Source organism: Salvelinus sp. IW2-2015, linkage group LG1, assembly GCF_002910315.2.
Source record: "Salvelinus sp. IW2-2015 linkage group LG1, ASM291031v2, whole genome shotgun sequence".
Classification (NCBI taxonomy): domain Eukaryota; kingdom Metazoa; phylum Chordata; class Actinopteri; order Salmoniformes; family Salmonidae; genus Salvelinus; species Salvelinus sp. IW2-2015.
In genome coordinates, this window is record NC_036838.1 from 20,781,388 (window position 1) to 20,806,082 (window position 24,695).

Here is a 24,695-nt window from a genome sequence, read left to right on the forward strand (position 1 = left end):
AAAGGCTCAGTGGCTCTTGAAACACCATCTAGCATCTACCCCCTACTCTATCTGGTGCTTTTTACTGAAACCTTTCACAAGTGGGATCCTGTGTTTCATTATAGTGGACTACTTCATTGTATCACTTGTCAAAATGGTGTCACAACTGCAATGTGAGGAAATCAAATCGGTTCTTTTGGTATGGGAATGTCTTTTATTTTCTCCAATACAGAATATAAAAGGTATACAGCTGCTGCACTGAATGCAGCAGGACATTGAAACAACTCTTCATCTTGGAATAAAGGACACGTTACTTTTTTTGAAACAAGGATCCTTCGTTGGTTCTTTACAGGCATGCTACTTTTCCACAACAATTCAACCCAAACAACCCAGCCCAACCGCTTCCTTCTGCTCTTCATCCTCCTCCTTGGAAGGGCAACGCATAAGACTTTGCTCGGCAAAACACAATTTCAAGGCTGACTTGAACAACATTGCCCCTTGCTTTTTTTTTTATATGTCCGATCCTTCAGCAACATTCATATTGAGTGTTCCAACTTTAATGATTTTGATGCATCAATGCAGGCATAGTTAGAATAGACCTGATCAGCTGACAAGGGGATACGACTAGCAACAGGTCAAATAAAAGGTGGAATAATAAGCATTTAAGCAATGAGGGTAAACTATAACCTGCTTTGATTGTCAAAAACATTACATGAATAGAACAAAATAGAGTCCTTTTAAAATGTGGTTTTCCAACACAGCTCCTGGATAGAAGGTGCAGTTTCTTACAAAGGCAGTGTTGGTGCTGATGTGAGAGAAGGAGAGGTAAACTTGGCCAGTACACACACAAAGGTGTTCAGTGCATCTTATAAGTCTAACACGGCTTCCTGTCACCTTTCCTTCATCTGCACTGATTTATGAAAGACTACGAATTACAGAAAGGACATATGGAGACGAAGCCACTATAGACTTGTCAAGATGCATTTAGCTGAGATACACTCCTCAATGGATAATCACCATTGACAATAAAACTCACTGAAGAGGAGTACATCCCAGCTAGAAAGCACTATGTGTGTGGGCCGCGAGGCAGTCGCCCGTCTCTCTACATGTCGTCCTTGTCCTTGGCGCCGTGTTTGAGGATGCGAGTGAACTCGGCGTAGTTGAAGTTGCCCTTCTTGTCGATGGGCGCCTCGCGAAACAGCTCGTCAACCTCCTCGTCGGTGAAGCGGTCACCCATGGTGGTTAGCAGCTCCCGCAGGTGGTCCTCGTGGATTACTCCTGCAAACAGGGGAGAGTTATTGGGCCTGTGTCACTCTATGCTTAGCGGGCTCCTAGTATTGTCATTGTCATGCCAGCAATGGAGTAAGACAGCACAAACATATCTGGGACTCAGCGTAGTGGACTCTCTTTCCAAGATAATGGGCTGTAGCCTGTATATCTCTGGTCCTGTGGTCCAGATCTGTATGTGCTAAGAAGGGTTGATCAGCTCTAGCTACAGATCTAGACCAGGCTACAATGACGACTTTTCACAACCTACATCTGAACCAAACTAATTGGGTTTGTAATTTTCTAGGGATGTGCATCTCGCCTTTCATGAATGGTTCAATACGCATCTAGATACATGGTACTTGGGCTCGGATACGATACGTTTTATTTTTAAACGATTCAGCGAAGGAATTGATGCAATTCGGTTCAATACGATTCGATGCACTACATTTTTTGCATGAACACATTCATTTTCCATTTTAAATTAATATCGCTGCTGATGGGATAATTTCTCACAACTGATTAGCCCTCAGTTTAAGAAGTGTGTGTTAGCAGAATGGAAGGAAGCAGGGGTTTATTTGATCGCCTACGACTTCTCAGAAGGCAGCCCGCCCTCTGGCCCCTTTTTTCTCAGCCTCTTCACGCAAATCACAGGGATCTGGGCCTGTTCCCGAGAAAGCAGTATATCATTTGCGTCGTGCTCGTCAGACTCGTTAAAGGAAAAAAAGGATTCTGCCAGTCCGTGGTGAGTAATCGCAGTCCTGATGTCCAGAAGTTCTTTTCGGTCATAAGAGACAGTAGCGGCAACATTATGTACAAAATAAGTTTAAAAAAAATAGTTAAACAATGGAAATAAATGAACAAAAAAACTATCGGTTGGGTACACGTAAAACGTCAGTCTTCTTCTCCGGCACCATTTAAAAAAAAAAATGCATGGCATTTAGCCATTAATACACTGCTCAAAAAAATAAAGGGAACACTTAAACAACACAATGTAACTCCAAGTCAATCACACTTCTGTGAAATCAAACTGTCCACTTAGGAAGCAACACTGATTGACAATAAATTTCACATGCTGTTGTGCAAATGGAATAGACAAAAGGTGAATTATAGGCAATTAGCAGACACCCCAATAAAGGAGTGGTTCTGCAGGTGGTGACCACAGACCACTTCTCAGTTCCTATGCTTCCTGGCTGATGTTTTGGTCACTTTTGAATGCTGGCGGTGCTTTCACTCTAGTGGTAGCATGAGACGGAGTCTACAACCACACAAGTGGCTCAGGTAGTGCAGCTCATCCAGGATGGGACATTAATGCGAGCTGTGGCAAGAATGTTTGCTGTGTCTGTCAGCGTAGTGTCCAGAGCATGGAGGCGCTACAGGAGACAGGCCAGTACATCAGGAGACGTGGAGGAGGCCGTAGGAGGGCAACAACCCAGCAGCAGGACCGCTACCTCCGCCTTTGTGCAAGGAGGAGCAGGAGGAGCACTGCCAAGACCTGCAAAATGACCTCCAGCAGGCCACAAAATGTGCATGTGTCTGCTCAAACGGTCAGAAACAGACTCAATGGGGGTGGTATGAGGGCCCGACGTCCACAGGTGGGGGTTGTGCTTACAGCCCAACACCGTGCAGGACGTTTGGCATTTGCCAGAGAACACCAAGATTGGCACAATTCGCCACTGGCGCCCTGTGCTCTTCACAGATGAAAGCAGGTTCACACTGAGCACATGTGACAGACGTGAGAGTCTGGAGACGCCGTGGAGAACGTTCTGCTGCCTGCAACATCCTCCAGCATGACCGGTTTGGCGGTGGGTCAGTCATGGTGTGGGGTGGCATTTCTTTGGGGGCCGCACAGCCCTCCATGTGCTGCCAGAGGTAGCCTGACTGCCATTAGGTACCAGATGAGATCCTCAGACCCCTTGTGAGACCATATGCTGGTGCGGTTGGCCCTGGGTTCCTCCTAATGCAAGACAATGCTAGACCTCATGTGGCTGGAGTGTGTCAGCAGTTCCTGCAAGAGGAAGGCATTGGTGCTATGGACTGGCCCGCCCGTTCCCCAGACCTGAATCCAATTGAGCACATCTGGGACATCATGTCTCGCTCCATCCACCAACGCCACGTTGCACCACAGACTGTCCAGGAGTTGGCGGATGCTTTAGTCCAGGTCTGGGAGGAGATCCGTTGTAGGGAGGTCATACAGGCACGTGGAGGCCACACACACTACTGAGCCTCATTTTGACTTGTTTTAAGGACATTACATCAAAGTTGGATCAGCCTGTAGTGTGGTTTTCCACTTTAATTTTGAGTGTGACTCCAAATCCAGACCTCCATGGGTTGATAAATTTGATTTCCATTGATCATTTTTGTGTGATTTTGTTGTCAGCACATTCAACTATGTAAAAAAAAAAATGTATTTAATAACAATATTTCATTCATTCAGATCTAGGATGTGTTATTTTAGTGTTCCCTTTATTTTTTTGAGCAGTGTATAATGAGTTTGGAATTTTTACACCGTCTCAAAGGAGAATGGTAGATCTTTTGGAATTTTACTTAGAGCTTCTCCTGCTCAGATCAGTGAATGTATGTATGGAAGTCTATTCCTGACAAAAAAAATTCAATGTCGATACTATCTACAAATTTTAAGATACTACACTGAAAAGATTTTACTGAGTTACAGTTCATATAAGGAAATCAATCAGCCCTACTCTAGTGTTTCCCAAACTCGTTCCCGGGGACCCCAAGGGGTGCACGTTTAGCTTTTTTGCCCTAGCGCTACACAGCTGATTAAATAATCAAAGCTTAATGGTGAGTTGATTATTTTAATCAGCTGTGTAGTGCCACACTCTTAGAAAAAAGGGTTCCAAAAAGAGTTCTTAGGCTCTTCATGTAGGAGAAGCCTTTTTGGTTCCAGGTAGATCCCTATTGGAAAGAGTTTTACATGGAACCCAAAAAGGGTTCTACCTGGAATCAAATGGGTTCTTCAAAGCCGAATAACTATTTTAGGATCTAGATAGCACCTTTTTTTCTAAGAGTGTAGGGCAAAAAACTAAGTTGTGCACCCCTTGGGGTCACCAGGACCGCGTTTGGGGAACACTGCCCTAATCTATGGATTTCACATGACTGGGAATACAGATATGCATTTATTGGTCACAGATACCTTAAAAGTGTGGCGTGGATCAGAAATGGACTATATCTGGTCTTATTCGCATAGAGTTGTGATCAGGCTGTTGACATGTCTGAGTATGCAGGCCATGGAAGAACTGGGACATTTTTGTGTGCAGATCCTTGCGACATGGGGCCATGCATTATCATGCAGAAACATGAGGCGATGGCGGCGGATGAATGGCACGACAATGGGCCTCAGTCTGCCATCTGCCCCGATACAGTTGAAACCGGGATTCATCCGTGAAGAGCACACTTCTCCAGCATGCCAGTGGCCATCAAAGGTGAACATTTGCCCACTGAAGTCAGCTATGATGCTGAACTGCAGTCAGGTCAAGACACTGGTGAGGACGCAGATGAGCTTTCATGAGACAGATTGTGCAGAAATGAATCTGTTGTGCAAACCCACAGTTTCATCAGCTGTCCGGGTGGCTGGTCTCAGATGATCCAGCAGGTGAAGCCGGATGTGGAGATCCTTGGCTGGCGTGATTACACGTGGTCTGCTGTTGTACTGCCAAATTCTCTAAAACAACCTTGGAGGCGGCTTATGATATAGAAATGACCATTCAATTATCTGAATAACTGCTCTGGTGGACATTCCTGCAGTCAGCATGCKAATTGCCCATCACTTCAAAACTTGAGACATCTGTGGCATTGTGTTGTGTGACAAAACTGCATATTTTAGAGTGGCCTTTTATTGTCCCCAGCACAAGGTGCACCTGTGTAATGATCATGCTGTTTAATTAGCTTCTTGATATGCCACACCTGTCAGGTGGATGGATAATCTTGGCAAAGGAGAAATGCTCACTAACGTGGATGTAAACAACATTTGAAAGAAATCATATGTTTGTGCGTATGGAACATTTCCGGGATCTTTTATTTCAGCTCATGAAACATTGGACCAACACCTTACATGTTGCGTTTATATTTTTGTTCAGTGTAAGTCGAAATTTCAAGATACGTAAGTAAACATTTCAAGATGTGTTTCCCTGTGGCCCAGAGATTTCCTAATCTGGTAGGCTAACCCAGTGGTTCTCAAACCTCTCCTCGGGGACCCTCAGACAGTTCATGTATTTGATCTATTCCAGAACTACCACACCTGATTCAACTTAACCTTGATTAATGTGAATTAGTTTAACTATTTCAGGGCTAAAACAAAATTGTGAAATGTCTGGGGGTCCCAGAGGAGAGGTTTGAGAACAACTGGGCTAACCTAACCAGCTAAAACTTTGTACCCTAGTTGGATGGTATTATTAGCAGTTGATGTTACTCTTCAATAACACAGACCCCAGGTTTATTCAAAGAGAACAAATCATGCGGGGAGGTAGATGTTCATGCTCCCCTGTCCTCAGTGAATCTCTCCTGAGTGATTCTCCTGTGATTCTCCACACAGAACAAAGGGACAGGATGTAGTTTTATAACCCAGCCCTAGCCTGTGGTATACCAATTAGAATTCCTTGCAATAAAACTGGGCCAATGGACAAATAACAAGTATCCTATTTCAGATTCAATGTATAAACAATTTGGGCCAATGAGAACTTGCTATGAGTCCTGGACTGACATTCCTCCCATGTCTCTGGCCCATTGATATTACAGAAGAAACACTATTTCCATTGATCGTTAGTACTCTATTGACCTCTCGTCCTCTGCGTTGTGTATTTATCTTCGCAATATTCTTACAGTATGACAGTGATACATCTGCTATGATGGGACGAGATTTTATCTAATCAGGTCATACGGTTTAAAAAATAATAATTTGACAATTGAACTAACAGAGCTGAGTTTGCTTTAGGCAGGTTTGTGTTGTGTAGGCCTTTGCATCTATAATTAAAAAGTTACTCACACAGTATGTCATCACTATTGTCTAGGTAGCCTAGCCACACGAAGTTTGAATATAAACCAAATTTGATCACATTCACATTTTCTCTTAACATATATAAATTGTCTATTTTAGGCTATGAATACATAGCTTAGGCTATAAAAATACTTGTTTCCCTTGGCCAGAGGGGATCAGAGCTCATAGGCTTCTCTAGGCTAACTGCAGCTGTTATCAGTAGGCTGCAGTTGATCAGACTGAAGCACAGATTAATTATGCACGACTTGGCAAATCAGTCTAAACAATAGTACTTTGTCCCTATTTTCTACACTTTTATGTCAATATTTTTTTTTCAAACAATCAAAAGTGTTGGGGAATATGCCAGCTCGCCACACGTTTGCTGATCTCACGTTTGCTGGATAGATGGATATCGCCACATAATGCTACAAATGAAAAAACATATCCTACCTATATGTATGTTCCACTATCTAGAAATTCCGAGATACTATCTCGAAATATTGACTTACTATTTCAACATTGAGATACGCATCAACGTTAAACAAAATATGAATGTGACCATGTACAACTCCCCAAAATGACCCTGTTCATGTAAAAATGACCAAATACCTTGACTGTTTAAAGCAAAACTACCAAAACTATTTGTTATGGTGAACCTAAAATTGAACCTTCCAATAAAATTGGAATGATTGAAAACTCCGATCAACTGTTGCATCCCCCCTAACACTACACAGCTGATTCAAATAACCAATTAATCATCAAGCTCTGGTTAATTGAGTCAGCTGTGTAGTTCTAGGGCAACAACCAAGACATGCACCCAGGGGGGTCTCAGGACCGACTTTGGGAAACCCTGGGCTACTGAACTGATGGAGAGGAAGCTATTTTAGAAATAAAACACTATTAGTTAAAAACATAAGTGAACAAATCGTTTTGGGCTCCTGCAGACCGATACACTAGTATCTTAAACTCCCACACTTTTCAAGCTAAAAGATGATGGCCAGAGTTTGAATTTCCCATGATGTTGCACAGAGGTGTAAGTCAATAAGTCATAGTTTTAGTCAAAGTATGATATATCTGGGCATGAAGTGCCAAATCCGAATGTGACTACTTCGCATCCGAACGTGTGCGCTCACATAATCCCTTAAAAGACCTTTGCTTGAAAAACAACAAATAAGCAGCAATAGTACATTGACCCCCCCCCCCTTTGTTTTTACACTGACGCTACTCTATGTTTATTATCTATGCATAGTCACTTTACCCCTACCTGTACAAATTACCTCAACTAAACTGTACCCCCCCACATTGACTCGGTACTGGTACCCCCTGTATATAGCCTTGTTATTGGTATTTTATTATGTTTTATTTAATATTTTCTTAACTTTATTTCTTGAACTGCATTGTTGGTTAAGGGCTTGTAAGTAAGCATTTCACTGTTGTATTCGGCGCATATGACAAACCATTTGATTTGAATAGTACTATTTGTCCATCTTGAGATGCCGTAGCCAGTAATTAGTCTAACAATATTAAAGAAATCTGACATGAATTTTGACGTTTTTGTTGAGGAGATCTTAATCTCGCAATTTTACATCTAACTAAGATGTTTGGTGCAGTATTTCTCAATTGAGAAAATGTGCATGAAAACGATTCGTATCTCATTGACAACAAACACTAAATTGAAGAATCCCTAATGTTGACCAATCACCGACGGAAGGGCGTAGACTTCGGAAACGTCTGGTGTCGTCTGCACGAACAGCCGAACCCTTACCAAACTGTTTTGGATGGGAAACATGCAGTCTCCTTTAGAGACTTTTCCTATGACATAACGTGCACATTCTTTTCAGCCTACATTTAGTTTCAGGGCTGGGTTTTATTTAAATGTGACCTCCCTGCAGCATGGCAATGTTTATTGATCAGAAACACCTGCTGCAAAGTTCTTCCTATTCACGAGTCGTCTTAGAGCCAAACAGCTTTTCTCTGTAGCCTACACTTGGGTTTCCACTAGATAAAACAGCCACAAAGTCAAAATTGGCTATATCGTACAAATTCATGAAATCAAAAGCGAGCGTTTTGGTCTTAATTTAAGGTTAGGGTTAGGGTAAATTTAGCATTGTGGGCAAGGTTAGGGTTAAGGTGAGAGTTAGGTTTCAAATCCGATTTTAATAAGAAAATGTAGAAATAGACAGGGTTTATGACTTTGTGGCTTAACTAGTGATGACTCTACACTTGGCCGGCTTACCATGAAGAAAATTAAAATAGGGGGTGAAAACTAATGTTTTTGTGCCTCCCCTTCTTTACCAGCAGATTATCATAATCCATTGGATAATGTCAAATTTCACTTATTTTTGACCTAGTTTGCATAAAAAAACATATGACCATTCGCCCCAAGATGTATGGTTTTGTCCGCTAAAGTTTAAGGCAAACTAACCCATTGCTTCAATAGACGCTCCAAACCGTTCAATAGGGGGCGTTAGGGGAAAATGGCGGAAGCGGATGTTCTGTTTGAATCGGATGACGTGGAGATGACAGTGGGAAGAATTGGATTACAGTGGCGAACATAAAAGGAAATAAGAGAAGTAAAGTGGTTTTGGAAAATAGTAAATCCAAACCTAGTTCTGAATATAATTTTGGGGGGTAGGAATAAGGGTTTGGATCGATGTTGATAACCATTGCAAGGTGACTGGGAATATGGTTGAATACAAAAAGTGTAGTTATTCCATCTAAGGCAATCAAACAGGCAAAACTTCAGTACAGAGACAAAGTGGAGTCACAATTCAACGGCTCAGACACGAGACGTATGTGGCAGGGTCTACAGACAATCACGGATTACAAAGGGTACACCAACCATGTCACGGACACCGACGTCTTGCTCCCGGACAAGCTAAGCACCATCTCCCGTTTTGTGAATAACACATTGCCACCGACACGGCCCGCTCCCAAGGACTGTGGGCTCTCGTTCTCCGTGGCCGACGTGAGTAAGACATTTAAGCATATTAACCCTCGCAAGGTTGCCGGTCCAGACAGAATCCCTAGCAGCGTCCTCAGAGCATGCGCAGACCAGCTGGCTGGAATGTTTACAGACATATTCAATCTCTCCCTATCCCAGTCTGCTGTCCGCACTTGCTTCAAGATGTCCACCATTGTGCCTGTAACTAAGAAAGCAAAGGGACCTGAACTAAATTACTATCACCCCGTGGCACTCACTTCTGTCGTCTTGAAGTCCTTTGAGAGACTAGTCAAGGATCATATCACCTCTACCTTACCTGACGCCCTAGACCCACTTCAATTTGCATACCGCCCCAATAGATCCACAGATGACGCAATCGCCATCGTACTGCACAGTGCCATATCCCATCTGGACAAGAGGAATACCTTATGTAAGAATCCTGGTCATTGACTACAGCTCAGCCTTCAACACCATAGTACCCTCCAAGCTCATCATTAAGCTCGAGGCCCTGGGTCTGAACCCCGCCCTGTGCAACTGGGTCCTGGACTTCCTGACGGGCCGCTCCCAGGTGGTGAAGATAGGAAACAGCACATCCACTTCGCTGATCCTCAACACAGGTGCCCCACAAGGGTGCATGCTCAGCCCCCTCCTGTCCTCCTTGTTCACCCATGATTGCATGGCCATGCACGCCTCCAACCCAATCATCAAGTTTGCAAACGACACAACAGTAGTAGGCCTGATTACCAACAATGACGAGACAGCCTGGCGGAGGTGAGGGGCCTGGCGGAGTGGTGCCAGGAAAATAACCTCTCCCTCAACAAAATGAAGGAGCTGATCGTGGACTTCAGGAAACAACAGAGGGAGCACGCCCCTATCCACATCGACGGGACCGCAGTGGAGAAGGTGGGAAGCTTCAAGTTCCTCGGCATACACATCAGTGACAATCTGAAATGGTCCATCCACACAGACAGTGTGGTGAAGAAGGCGCAACAGTGCCTCTTCAACCTCAGGAGGATGAAGAAATTTGGCTTTGGCCCTCATAAACCCCGCTACCATCCAGAAGGCGAGGTCAGTTCAGGTGCATCAAAGCTGGGACTGAGAGACTGAAAAACAACTTCTATCTCAAGGCCATCAGCCTGTTAAATTGCCATCACTAGCCGGCTACCACCCGGTTACTCAACCCTGCACCCTAGAGGCTGCTGCCCTATATACATAGACATGGAATCACTGGTCACTTTAATAATGGAACACATGTCACTTTAATAATGTTTACATACTGCTTTACTCATTTCATTCTATTCTATTCTAATGTATTTTAGTCATTGCCACACCATCGCTCGTCCTAATATTGATATATTTCTTAATTTTATTATTTTACTTTTAGATTTGTGTGCATTGTTGTGAATTGTTAGATACTGCTGCACTGTTGAAGTTAGGAACACAAGCATTTCGCTACACCCGCAATAACATCTGCTAATTATGTGTGTGACCAATAAAACTTGATATGAAGTTGTCGGATTGGAATGTGTTGTCTTCAGGGCGGCTATCAATGTAGTTATCTCTGGGGTGGTGCTAGATGTAAATGCAAAGGATATCCGTGAAGAATTGGATCAAGTGGTTGGTGCACAACGACTGACCCACATGGTAGATGGAAGCCCACTCCATCCATTCTATTGTTTTTTTTTACGAAGAGTCTCCCTTCTCACGTGTATTTGGGTTYTATGAGATTCCKTGTGAGAGCCTTCGTGCCCAAATCCATGCAGTGTGATGAATGTAACTGATTTGGTCATGTGTCAAGTGTATGTAGTAGAGGTCGACCGATTATGATTTTTCAACGGCGATACCGATTATTGGAGGACCAAAAAAGCCGATACCGATTAATCGGACGATTTTTATTTATTTATTTGTAATAATGACAATTACAACAATACTGAATGAACACTTTTATTTTACCTTAATATAATACATCAATAAAATCAATTTAGCCTCAAATAAATAATGAAACATGTTCAATTTGGTTTAAATAATGCAAAAACAAAGTTTGAGAAGAAAGTAAAAGTGCTATATGTGCCATGTAAAAAAGCTAACGTTTAAGTTCCTTGCTCAGAACATGAGAACATATGAAAGCTGGTGGTTCCTTTTAACATGAGTCTTCAATATTCCCAGGTAAGAAGTTTTAGGTTGTAGTTATTATAGGACTATTTCTCTCTATACCATTTGTATTTCATATACCTTTGACTATTGGATGTTCTTATAGGCACTTTAGTATTGCCAGTGTAACAGTATAGCTTCCGTCCCTCTCCTCGCCCCTAGCCGGGCTTGAACCAGGAAGACCTCGACAACAGCCACCCTCGAAGCATCGTTACCCATCGCTCCACAAAAGCCGCAGCCCTTGCAGAGCAATAGGTGTAGTCTGCCATAAAACTTTAAAGAAGAAGAACCGAACCGTTCACTAGTTACGCTATCCATATTACCAGCAATATTCTTTCTATTTCTATGACGACGGATTTGTGGCCGCAATTTAGATAATGCATTGATATATAGCTATCAACAGCTCATATAGGCACGGTTTAGCTGGGACTCATCTCTTGACAGGTAGGCTGGTAGGGTCACTGATCCCCCCGGTACTGCTGCTCATTCCGTTCACCAGCTCCGGAGGTCTACGTCACCGGCCTTCTAGGCATCACTGAACTGGATTCATTACCACCAACCCTGGACTGTCTTGCTTCATTATGCACACCTGGTTCCCATTCCCCCTGATTAGTATGTTATATATGAGCCCTCTGTTCCCCATTGTCCTTGTCGGTTATTGTTACCATGTCTGTTGGTCTTGTGAGCACCTGTGCTGTTGTATCGGCTTCCATGCTACGTGTTATTGTGCACTTTTTTTTACAGGTCTCATCCCGTGTATTATTTAGAGGTTTACACTTCACTCTTTGTTTGGGTGGAGAAAATAAAAAAKCCCTGTTATGTATTCCTGCGCTTGTCTCCTATCATTATACAGGGTGGCAGGTAGTCATTTTCTGAAATAKATTTTTCAACTGACAGCAACTGACAGGAATTACTCAATAATACTCAGGAATTACTCAATTAATCAACTTCCTCTGAGGTGGGCCTTTTAAAGTAGCAATATGTAACTTTTTGGGTGAGCTGACCAAATTCACATAGAAATGTCAGTTATTGATCTGTCATCCTACTTGAAAGCAAGTCTAAGAAGTCTAAGAAGCAGTAGATCTGTTATATGTGCACTATTTCTATGCTTCCAGTTTTGMTTTTGCTTCTTTTACTTTCGGTCTTGTACACCAGCTTCAAACAGCTGAAACAATATTTTTGSTAATGGAAAATATATTTCACAATGACTCTACACTAGACTAGCTTATTTTGTTACATAAACTGAAATTAGATTTTTAGCAACCAGGAAAAGGTGGAGCATTTTTTGCATAGTTCAACTTTAAACATATGAACTGGGGACTGATGCATATCTGTGTATCATTAAATTCCTATAATTTTCCCATCTGTTTTTCCTTTTTAGTGTTTGATGTTGTTGTTATGGTGGAGGGTGGAGGCTAGGGGTTGACATTGGAGAGTGTTTGTGTGTGCTTGCATGTGTGTGTTTGTGTGTCTCACCAGAGCCCTCCTCGTCGAAGCAGGCAAAGGCGTTGCGGATGACGTCCTCGGGGTCGGTGCCGTTGAGGCGCTCTCCAAACATAGTGAGGAACATGGTGAAGTTGATGGGCCCCGGCGCCTCAGCCATCATCCCCTCCAGGTACTCATCAGATGGGTTCTTACCTGAGGAACACAACAAAACACACACACCATGGTCAACATCTAAGCGATTCTCTGGTCTTTTGTATACTTTTTAGCCGGTAGTTCTGAAAGTAGCCTCACTAGCCAAAAGTGGTTCCCGAAAATAGCATACTATTTCACACTGCGCAGATATACGCACCACGTCGTTGCTCTCTCTCTCTCTCCTGTGGGTGCATGATGTCCCTCTTGCTAGCTGTCACTCATATGGCAAGGGCCTGAACTCAAATTTCTAGGGGGCTGGCCAACCGTACGTGGGGGAAAATGGCGCAGCAGAGTTTCCAGAAAAACAGTTGCTTTCAAACTAGGGATTTCGTGGCTAATTGAGGTAAGACAGTAATTCTGCTCATAGAATATTCATGTATGAACTACACATTGACGCATCCAGCCCAAAGCGGGAGGTTTAAAAAATACTTAGTTGTCGCCAAAGTTCAGGAGCATGTCTTAAAGTAGTCAAATCTGAATTTTGTTCAACAGTAGCCATTGATTAACTAGGTCAGGCTTTGTTTTTTGGTAGATTATGGTTAAATGTTATTACTGATCTGCCTGCTTATTGTTCTCTCTATTTTACAGTATACTAGTATTTAGCTGGGAAATGCATTTCTGTCGCAATATAGATTCAATGAAACTCATGTTCTATGACTGAGTGGAATTTCTTTGAATTGCACTGAATTAAATTCTACTTCCTGTCACTCAAACTCTACATTGTGTGGGGTGTGGCCAATTCAATTTGATATTCAACTCATGAGTTGAATGTTTAGGTCTTGTATATCTTGTATATCTCACTGTCAACTGCGTTTATTTTCAGCAAACTTAACGTGTAAATATTTGTATGAACATAACCAGATTCAACAACAGCCCTCAGTCCAGCCTCTCTCAGCCTATTGCAGACAGTCTGTGCACTGATGGAGGGATTGTGCATTCCTGGTATAACTCGGGCAGTTGTTGTTGCCATCCTGTACCTGTCCCGCAGGGGTGATGTTCGGATGTACCGATCCTGTGCAGGTGTTGTTACATGTGGTTTGCCATTGCGAGGGCGATTAGCTGCCGTCTTGTCTCCCTGTAGCGCTGTCTTAGGCGTCTCACAGTATGGACATTGCAATTTATTGCCCTGATCACATCTGCAGTCCCCATGCCTCCTTGCAGCATGCCTAAGGCACGTTCACGCAGATGAGCAGGGACCCTGGGCATCTTGCTTTTGGTGTTTTTCAGAGTCAGTAGAAAGGCCTCTTCAGTGTCCTCAGTTTTCATAACTGTGATCTTAATTGCCTACCGCCTGTAAGCTGTTAGTGTCTTAAGGACCGTTCCACAGGTGCATGTTCATTAATTGTTTATGGTTCATTGAACAAGCATGGGAAACAGTGTTTATACCCTTTACAAGGAAGATCTGTGTAGTTATTAGGATTTTTATGAATTATCTTTGAAGGGACGTTTCGTTTTTTGCTGAGTTTAGAATATAGTCAACCCTCTAACAACAGTTTCCAATGGGTTCCCCTTTAGCCCGTGTCTTACCCAGTGAGGCCAGCATATCGTGCAGATCCTCCTTGTCGATGAAGCCGTCTCGGTTCTGGTCGATCATGTTGAAGGCCTCCTTGAACTCCTGGATCTGAGACTGGTCAAACATGGCGAACACGTTGGACGTGGCCCTCTGGGGGCGCTTCTTGGTTGTCTTCCCCTTTGCGCGTTTGCTCGACATGGTGGTTGTTGGATTGGCCTACGGGTTGCAGAATAGGACATGGATAGTTAGTCAGATGAAAGATAGAGACTTGCATATTGTCGAAGGGGAATGTCCCKAAAAAATTATTTTAGAAAAATGCTATTGGTTAAAACTTGGCACTCAACAAGAGTATATAAAGTGAAAAGGTAGACAGTGACTAAATCAGTCAGTGTCATTACAATGTGCATTTTAAATGATCATACATGAGTTACAGTGGCGGTCAGTGCCGTTTAAGATGATGGAAGGACGATTATATTTTTTGAAGCATGGCCTTATTTCTATTACAGCATATTGGATGACTGTCATTCATATTCCATTCACCCAGCTCAATGTAAAATGAATAGGTTTAGGCTACTTACTACATGACACTCAAATTCTCCCAATAACCATCATGAGGTTGCTACAATCTAGCCTATGAATGAAAATTTACAACATAGGTGCACAGGTCAAGAGAAATTTGAGTAATCAAGGTGACAGACTTTGACACATTCAATACCGCCTTGCACAATCTTGCCTGCATCTAGTGGACCTGGAGTGTAATCATTAGTCCAACAGGTGCAAATGAGAGTTTCTATTGGACAAATTGAGGTATGTTTATCTCCGTTTCGTTCTGTTTGCTTCCGTTTAAGAAACGTTTTTCAACAGAATCGACGGAATTAATACACCCCTGATCACACGCAAACACAGTTCACTTTCATAGCAGCCAGATCGTTATATAATTCCTTCTCGCCTCTACGCGCTCTCTTCCTCTCACTTCTTCCCTTCACTTGTGGACTTCAATGCACAACACATCAGCTGTCTGTGACCATGCGAAAAAACCTTTCCAAGCCAAACCTTCATATCATAAACGCAAACCGTTACACACAGCCTACATCATTGTCACCATATTAGCTAACGTCAAGTCAACAACAGAGCTACTAGAACTAACACGTCAGTAAACCCGCTACAATCATGGAGTACAGTGTACAGTCAGAAAGTAGTTTAGCAGTTACACCGGTGGGCTCCGGTGTAATTAATAAAACCAAAAGCTTACCTTGATTAAGGTAAATTAATAAAACCAAAAGCTTACCTTGACTCTGAAAAAAGTTCCAGTGTTAGCTAGGTAACATAGCATCCCTTTCTGTTTGAGCCGGGTGTTTGAGCAGGCTAAACTAGCTAGCTGCATTTGGTAGCTAAGTAAGTGAAAGTGAGAAATATAGCTCTCGCTCTCTCGCGCTTCTCCTTAATTTTTAAAGAAATMAATTTGTTTCAAAACTGTTCAACTATTGTCTTTCTTTCTCTTTGAGTCAACTACTCACCACATTTTATGCACTGCAGTGCTAGCTAGCTGTAGCTTATGCTTTCAGTACTAGATTCATTCTCTGATCCTTTGAATGGGTGGACAACATGTCAGTTCATGCWGCAAGAGCTCTGATAGGCTGGAGGACGTCCTCCGGAAGTTGTCATAATTACTCTGTAAGTCTATGGAAAGGGGTGAGAACCACAAACCTCCTAGGTTTTTCATTGAAGTCAATGTACCCAGAGGAGGACGGAAACTAGCTGTCCTCCAGCTATACCATGGTGCTACCCTACAGAGTGCTGTTGAGGCCACTGTAAGACCTTCATTGCAAAACAGTGTGTTTTAATAAATTATTTGGTGACGTGAATATATTTAGTATAGTTTTATCTAAAAATGATCATGGTCCTCCCTTTCCTCATCTGTGGAGCCTCCACTGATTAGTTAACATTTTACATCAATTGTATAGGTAAGGCTACGGACTTTAAATGATTATTACTCATTCCCAGTTATTCCATCTTCTAGTGATGCACCGATATGACATTTTTGGCTGATAAAGATATCCAATATTTTCCTTGCCAAAAGAAACCGATAACCAATATTTATAATTTTAGCGGCCTTTTATGCTTTCTAGTACAGTTAAATAGTTCACACACATGGACGCAGAGGTCTAAGGCACTGCATCTCAGTGCAAGAGGCGTCACTACAGTCCCTGGTTTGAATCCAGGCTGTATCACATCCGGCCGTGATTGGTAGTTGGTAGCGGCGCACAATTGGCCCAGGGTCATCCGGGCCGACATTGTAAATAAGAATTTGTTCTTAACTGACTTGCCTAGTTAAATAAAGGTTACACACACACACTGACCAAAAAGTTATTTGGTTGGCATTTATGTATGTCCCCATTACCAGTAAAACATAATCAAAACCTATTTCTTTCACTTACTTGCTGTGCTATTTCGTTGTTTCAGTCGTTTCATTCTCAAACATGATTTGTATGGAACGATGTATGGGTCTTTGTGTGTCAAAAAAGATACACGTCAAATAACACTATTTGACATGTCAAATAAGCTTGTTGACCAATCAGGACCTGAATATGACTGCACGTCACATAATAATTTAACACGTCCATACATTTTTTACGTAGTTATTACACATTGATTACACTATCACTCGTATTTCATATGTCACAACGATTCATCGATACGTATGCTATGATGCTGGTAAGTTGTTTCGCGCACCTACAGTGCTGGTCATAAAAAAAGCTAGCTAGCTCATGGATGCAAACAATGTTCTTCCCCAAAAACATAGCAAAATGACAATCTGTTTCAGTAGCTATAGTTAGCTAGCTAACTATATAGCTAGGTGTCATCATCTAAAATAACCCAAATTTATAAGACAGTTCTTATTTGATTAATGGTGGTCGGACCCATCTATGTGAAGCTAGCTACAATAAGGTTTAGCCACAATAGTGGACTTTGCGGTTATTCTTCAAAATAAAAGAATGGCACAATTCTACTATTTGTATTAATTTGCATCACTGTCAATGACATACTTATACTTTGAAGGCAAACTGCAAATTCCACTATTGTGCCTAATGCTTATTGTGGCTAGCTTCACAACACATAACCCGGTCCGGTTGACCTAGCAAATACGTACTCACAAGGATTCCTAAATCATTGCTAAGAATTAAAATGACTGCAGTTTCTACTGGTCATTGTTTTCAGGCTGGTTGTATTGGTGCTAGCTAGATACCAAGCTAAAGCTAGCTACCCCAGAAGTTGTGGTCGAACAAATTATGCTTTATTACCAACACAGTTTTTTGTACAGCTTTGACAGTGCTACTGTATCTTTTTTGACACGCAAAGACCCAAACGGCGTTCCATAGTATGTATGTCATGAAGCTAGTAGCAGTGACGCTATTACTGTGTAACTCTGGTAGGGCAACATCTGACAAGTAGCGCACTTGGTAGTGTGTACCGGTGCTCGACCAGTCGGCGAAAGCCAACAGCACCAACAAGAGATAAAGGTTGATTGTCAAGGGCAATCAACGACTATAAATTCCATGCTCTGACAGCTMATGCTTAAAGTTAGAGAGGGAGATATAAGTCTCCAGCTTCAGTGATTTTTGCAATTCGTTCCAGTCATTGGCAGCAGAGAACTGGAAGGAAAAGCGGCCAAAGTAAGTGTTGGCTTTGGGGATGACCAGTAAAATATACCTGCTGGAGCGCGTGCTACGGGTGGGCGTTGCTATGGTGACCAGTGAGCTGAGATAAGGCGGAGCTTTACCTAGCAAAGACTTATAGATGACCTGGAGCTAGTGGGTTTGGCGACGAATATGTAGCGAGGACCAGCCAATGAGAGCATACAGGTCGCAATGGTGGGTAGTATATGGGGCTTTGGTGACAAAACGGATGGCACTGTGATAGACTGCATCCAATTTGCTGAGTAGAGTGTGGGAGGCTATTTTGTAAATGACATCGCCGAAGTCAAGGATCGGTAGGATTGTCAGTTTTACGAGGGTATGTTTGGCACCATGAGTGAAGGAGGCTTTGTTGCGAAAGAGGAAGCCGATTCTAGATATCATTTTGGATTGGAGATGCTTAATGTGAGTCTGGAAGGAGAGTTTACAGTATAACAAGACACTTTGGTATTTGTAGTTATCCACATACTCTAAGTCAGAACCATACAGAGTAGTGGTGCTAGTCAGGCAGGCGGGTGCGGGCAGGAATCGGTTGAAGAGCATGTATTTAGTTTTACAAGGAGTGTTGTATGGCATTGAAGCTCGTTTGGATGTTTGTTAACACAGTGTCCAAAGAAGGGCCAGATGTATACAGAATGGTCTCGTCTGCGTAGCAGTGGATCAGAGAATCACCAGCAGCAAGAGTGACATCATTGATATATACAGAGGAAAGAGTCGGCCTGTGAATTTAACCCTGTGGCACCCCCATAGACTGCCAGAGGTCTGGACAACAGGCCCTCCGATTTGACACACTGAACTATATCTGAGAAGTAGTTGGTGAACCAGGCGAGGCAGTCATTTGAGAAACCAAGGCTATTGAGTCTGCCGATAAGAATTGATTGACAGAGTCGAAAGCCTTGGCCAGGTTGATGAAGATGGCTGCACAGTACTGTCTTTTATCGATGGCGGTTATGATATCGTTTAGGACCTTGAGCGTGGCTGAGGTGCACCAATGACCAGCTCGGAAACCAGATTTCAAAGTGGAGAAGATACGGTGGGATTCGAAATGGTTGGTGATCTGTTTGTTATCTTGGCTTTCGAGTTGTCTCGCTGAAATGTTCTTACTTTTTCAAATGACGGCTCGACTTGTTGACTACTCAATCCACAAAGCAGACATTGTGGGCTAGGTTAGGAATGCTGTGTTGCGCAAAATTTTACGTTGCGTCATTATGCCATGGACCTACGTTATAGAGGTATGCACGGTAGCTTTGACATCACATTTTAACATCGGCGTTAAACTATACATCGGGCCGATACCGACGTTGGCATTTTTAGCTAATATCATCCGATTCTGATATGTTCACTGATATATCGTGCATCCCTACCATTTTCAGTTTCTCTGCATTTGTGAGAAAGATCATGCCATCAACCTCCAAATCATACTTCTCTCTCAATTCACTGAAGACACCGGTGGTGCTACCCCTAAAGTGTCACCTGCAGTGAACAGTGTCAAGATGACAAAAGACGGCCACCTGCTTTCCTTGAGAACGGGCCAAATTTAGACCTGTCACTCACACGCGGGGCTCAGTGTGCATCATTGAGGAAGTGTGTACAGGAGGTGATAGTGCAGCTGGGCGTTGGCACTTCAGAATACTGACTATGAGAGAGCCAATGCCATGCAGGAAGGAACAGGTAATTAGAGAAATATGTTGGATTTGAGTCAGTGACTGATGGAGTATCTATTGTTTCTCTCTCGACTGGCATTAAGTACAGGAGATATACAGTTCATTCGGAAAGTATTCAGACCTCTTCCCTTGTTSCACATTTTACTGTTATATGTTCTGTTACAGCCTTATTCTAAAATGATCAATCTACACAATACCCCATAATGACAAAGCAAAAACAGGTTTTTAGAAATTGTAGCAAAAAAAATACAGAAATACCTTATTTACATAATTATTCAGACCCTTTGCTATGAGACTCGAAATTGAGCTAAATTTTCCATTGATCATCCTTTAGATGTTTTTACAATGTGATTGGAGTCCACCTGTGGTAAATTCAATTGATTGGACATGATTTGGACATGATTATATAAGGTTGTACAGTCGACATTGTATGTCAGAGCAAAAACCAAACCATGTGGTCAAAGTAATTGTCCTTAGAGCTCCAAGACAGGATTGCATCGAGGCACAGATCTGGGGAAGGGTACCGAAATGGTTCTGCAGCATTGAAGGTCCACAGAGGCCTCCATCATTCTTAATTAGAAGAAGTTTGGAACCACCAACACCCTTCCTAGAGCTAGCCAAACTGAGCAAAAGGGGGGAGAAGGGCCTTGGGCAGGGAGGTGACCAAGAACCTGATGGTCACTGACAGAGCTCCAGAGTTCCTATGTGGAGATGGGAGAACCTTCCAGACGGACAACCATCTCTGTAGCACTCCACAAATCAGGCCTTTATGGTAGAGTGGCCAGATATGAGCCACTCCTCAGTAAAAGGCACATGACAGCCCACTTGGAGTTTGACAAAGGGTACCTAAAGGACTCAGACCATGAGAAACAAGATTCTTTGGCCTGAATGCCAAGCCTCATGTTCTGGAGGAAACCTGGCACCATCCCTAAGGTGAAACATGGTGGTGGCAGCATCACGCTGTGGGGATGCTTTTCAGTGGCAGGGACTGGAAGACTAGTTAGGATTGAGGGAAAGATGAACATAGCAGTACAGAGATCCTTGCTGAAAACCTGCTCCAGAGTGCTCAGGACCTCAGAATGGGGTGAAGGTTCACCTTCCAACAGGACAATGACCCTAAGCACACAGCCAAGACAACGCAGGAGTGGCTTCGGGACAAATCTCTGAATGTTCTTGAGAGGCCCAGCCAGAGCCCGGACTTGAACCGGATCGAACTTCTCTGGAGAGACCTGCAGCAATGCTCCCCATCCAACCTGACAGTGCTTGAGAGGATTTGCAGAGAAGAATGGGAATAACTCCCCAAATACAGGTGTGCCAACCTTGTAGCATCATACCCAAGAGGACTCGATGCTGTAACCGCTGCCAAAGGTGCTTCAACAAAGTACTGAGTAAAGGGTCTGAATACTTATTTAAATGTAATATTTCAGTTTTTATTTGTAAAAAATTTGCACAAATGTATACAAAACTGTTTTGGGTTTGTCATTGAGGTATTGTGTGTAGATTGAGGGAAAAAACGATTTAATCTATTTTAGAATAAGGCTGTAACGAAACAAAGTGGAAAAAGTCAAGGGGTCTGAATACTTTCCGAATGCACTCCAAATACTAGCCTTATTTGAGGGGTAGATTGGAACAACGTGTGTGCGTGTGATAGCAGTTTGTAGAATGGTAGAACACTAAATAATGATTGTGTTCAGGCAAAAAAAACAGGAGAACGTTATAAAACTCATCCTTATCGTCCAAATTCAGGTATTATAAACAAAAATCTACTGTTTCACCCCTACTTGTTGTTAACACGGTTACTTGTAACTTGAGGGTTCTGCTGAAACAAGTTATGTAATATGTCTACCAGTCCACCTTCATATATTGCGGGCAACTCCGCTCTGGACATAGACTTGATGAGGTTGTTAACACTGGACAACTGGAACATATGAAGGAGGACAGGTACACATATTGCATTACTTGTTTCTACAGAATCCTCTAGTTACAAGTAACTGTTTCCGGTTCATAAACCACCAGTGGTTCGAATATTTCTCCGAAGTTGGTTTCAGAGGTGTCACAGGCCGGCTCATAGCCCGTGGCAAAAATGAGGGGACAGGAACAACAGGTATAGACCAATCAAAAAGGTTCTTTATTATAAACCAAAAACTATTAACTTTAAACAAAGAAAAATTAATGAGGTGTGAAAGTATCATAATGTAAGGGTGTATGTAAAGTGCAGGGATGCGTGAATCTGTGTGTGTGAATATGACTGAGTGAAAATGACGTAAAACTACAAAGGAACAAACAAAACAGGATCATACCTGGAGGAGCAGAGAGAGAGAGACAAAAGTTAGACTTCCAAGGAAGGCTATGTTAGCTAAGGCTTGTCGTTTGCCTATCTTCACTGTCCTTTATTGCTCCCCCCCCCCCCCCCCCCCGCCTTCTGTCTTCTTCTCTAAGGTAAAAGAGACCATCAATTTTCCCAATTGGATCAACCTGCAATAACAGATAGTGCTCTCAATTTGACTCTGTAATATGTAACCACATTTCAACCTAGTCAAGATCTCCAATGCAAAGCATCCATACTGCTATCAGCCAGCCAACTGTATATGACCCAGTAGAAGTAAACAGGCCTGTGTGTAAAACCTGCACCTTATGCCCTTACTAACAAAGTTGACAATCGCACAGCATTGCACTTCAAGCAGTTGCTTGTTCCTTTCAATTAGGTTTGTTTACTTTACTCTGTTTCGGTCTCTCTGCTTGCCATCGGCGGTAACAGAGATCTGAGGGAGTGTTTCACAGTTTGCTAATTCTCCCTGTTGCTACGTGAGGAAGCCCAAAACAAAACATTGTCCAGCTCCTTTTCAGAGGATGAAGGAATTCGAAGATGATTAGGATTTTGGGCCAGGGGGCAAATGTTTCTTCTCAGAAGTTCTCACAGTCCTCTTTTCCAGAGCTTTATAAACACACCACTATGACAAAGGGGGCTGTTCAAAAATGAGATTGTTAGAAGAAGTGACTTTCAGGGTCAAATTAGCTGACTTCCTGTAAACGTTCACAGTTGGAATTTTGGAATGTTCCCGTTGTCTTTCACATTCTTGTGTGACTCCAGAGGGCAAGGGACAACGAGATCCCTATCCCCTTGTAGTGACGGCTAGCACAACAGTTAAAACGGATCAATTAGTCTAGTCCAAACCCCCTCATCTAATCCCAACTAACTAAATCTCTTCGGTCTGAAGCCACCTTGGAAACCTGTGTTTGCCAACCTTTGTGTGTAATATTCAAGTGGATTTCTACGCCCAAATGACCTCACTGCTTCTGAAACCTATTGAATTCCTCAGCACTCTCGACTGTCTGACTCACCGATGAGGTCTTGAAAACGTTTCAGGATTAACTCAATCATTGGTTTGTGTGTTGTGCTATTCTCTGATAACTGTTTATTAGTGTACCTCATCCTTGCCCAATGTACACTATGTATCCCTCTGTGTTGCAGACACGTACACTCACTCACTGACTGTTAGTCACCAGACAGTCAATCACTCAGTCTTGACCTGACCACCTAACCTCTCACCACAGGTCACTACTACTACCAAGGGGTCAGCACTGGGGTCGTTTCACAATGCAACACAGTCCAACAAACCTAACCAACCTCTTGTTGTCTGAAAACAGCTAACCATGACAGGCTTTAGATTAGAAGTGAGACTGAGTTTATGTGGGTCACAGAGTGGTGAAATTCCACTGTCTAATCTGGTGTGATGATGGGAGTACATTAGTAAAGCCTTCCTTCCACAAGTTGTGGGGACTACAGAGCACCAGCATGATGAGCCGCTACTCCAGATGACCCTAAACCTATGACTGGTTACTTTGGCATACAAGGAGAACTCAGAAACCCTATCCCGCCCCCACCTTTAACCCAGCTCTTACCACTGTTGACAGTTTCCCATACAACTCTGACTAATGTGTTAAAGTGCCACAAATCTAATCCCAACATAAATGCCTCTCAACTGAACAACATTAAAACAGAAGGCAAAATGGAAGAAAAAATTGATCTTACCTTGGCTTCAAGGGAATAGTAGTTGTTTCTGGAGTCCTCTTAGCCCTTTGTCTGGGTCTCACTGTTTAGTTGGAAGGGAAGCAGGCAGCTCTGCTGAAAAGTTTGTTTAAAGCATCAGTCTTCTAACCGGCCACTCCCACTCCTCCCCTGGCCAATCGCCTGTCCCGGCTGTCTCAAACAGCTCAGGCGTTTACCCATACAAGGGAAAAGAATGTGCAGGCCTGCTGCTCCCCAGTGCCATAGCGGAGCAGGGGATGTTTGGGAATGGGGCCGAAATGACAGGAACTCTGATAAGGCTGCCTTATTTAGAGAGAAAAAACAAAGGGGCAGCGTGCAGAGGAGTTGTCTACGGTTTCTGCTTTTGTATCTGGGAGGGATGGAAGAGAAGATAGGGGCCGGGTTCTCTGGTGTTCTAAAGCAGAGCCCCTAGTTGTTTTTCAAGCTGCCTAGGGGACTCCTTAAAAAGGCAGTTTGCACGGCCAAGCTACTGTCTGGATCTCTAGGCAACACCTTTTGTCATGGCAGTAGCATCAGTTTTGTGTTTTTATTGAGATTTTTTGTTGTGCTGTTCCAATAAAATGTCCCTTTTAAATTCTCGTGTTACTGTTTTTGCAAATAGCTGCCAAGAAACAAAGTATCTGGTCACATTTGAGTTGCACAGATGTAGTCACATCTATTTTGTGGTGTTATTATCCAAATGTATCCATTAATGTATATACCTTACCTGTAATTACCACGTACAGCCAAGTCACTTATTTATTTTACCTTTTTTTTAACAGGGAGTCACCATTGAAACCAATGTCTCTTTTGCAAGGGAGC

General features: G+C 42.8%; 1 protein-coding gene across 1 annotated transcript; it reads right to left on the reverse strand.

Moving 5' to 3' along the window:
- Positions 1–376: 376 nt before the first annotated feature.
- On the reverse strand, positions 377–23,967 carry LOC111962334 (myosin regulatory light polypeptide 9). The gene is made up of 4 exons (XM_023985350.2): positions 23,877–23,967; positions 14,499–14,700; positions 12,810–12,971; positions 377–1,257 (listed from the first exon to the last, which is right to left on the reverse strand). The coding sequence occupies exons 2-4, from the start codon at positions 14,680–14,682 to the stop codon at positions 1,082–1,084; spliced, it is 522 nt and encodes a 173-aa protein (XP_023841118.1). The 5' UTR covers positions 14,683–14,700; positions 23,877–23,967; the 3' UTR covers positions 377–1,081.
- Between the last annotated feature and the right edge of the window lie 728 nt (positions 23,968–24,695).

Coding starts and splice junctions, on each gene's coding strand:
- LOC111962334 (XM_023985350.2), bottom strand. CDS start 14,682: ATGTCGAGCAAACGCGCAAAGGGGAAGACAACCAAGAAGCGCCCCCAG. Junction 12,972..14,498: donor CGATATGCTGGCCTCACTGG/GTAAGACACGGG, acceptor TGTGTTCCTCAG/GTAAGAACCCATCTGATGAG. Junction 1,258..12,809: donor CTTCGACGAGGAGGGCTCTG/GTGAGACACACA, acceptor CCCTGTTTGCAG/GAGTAATCCACGAGGACCAC.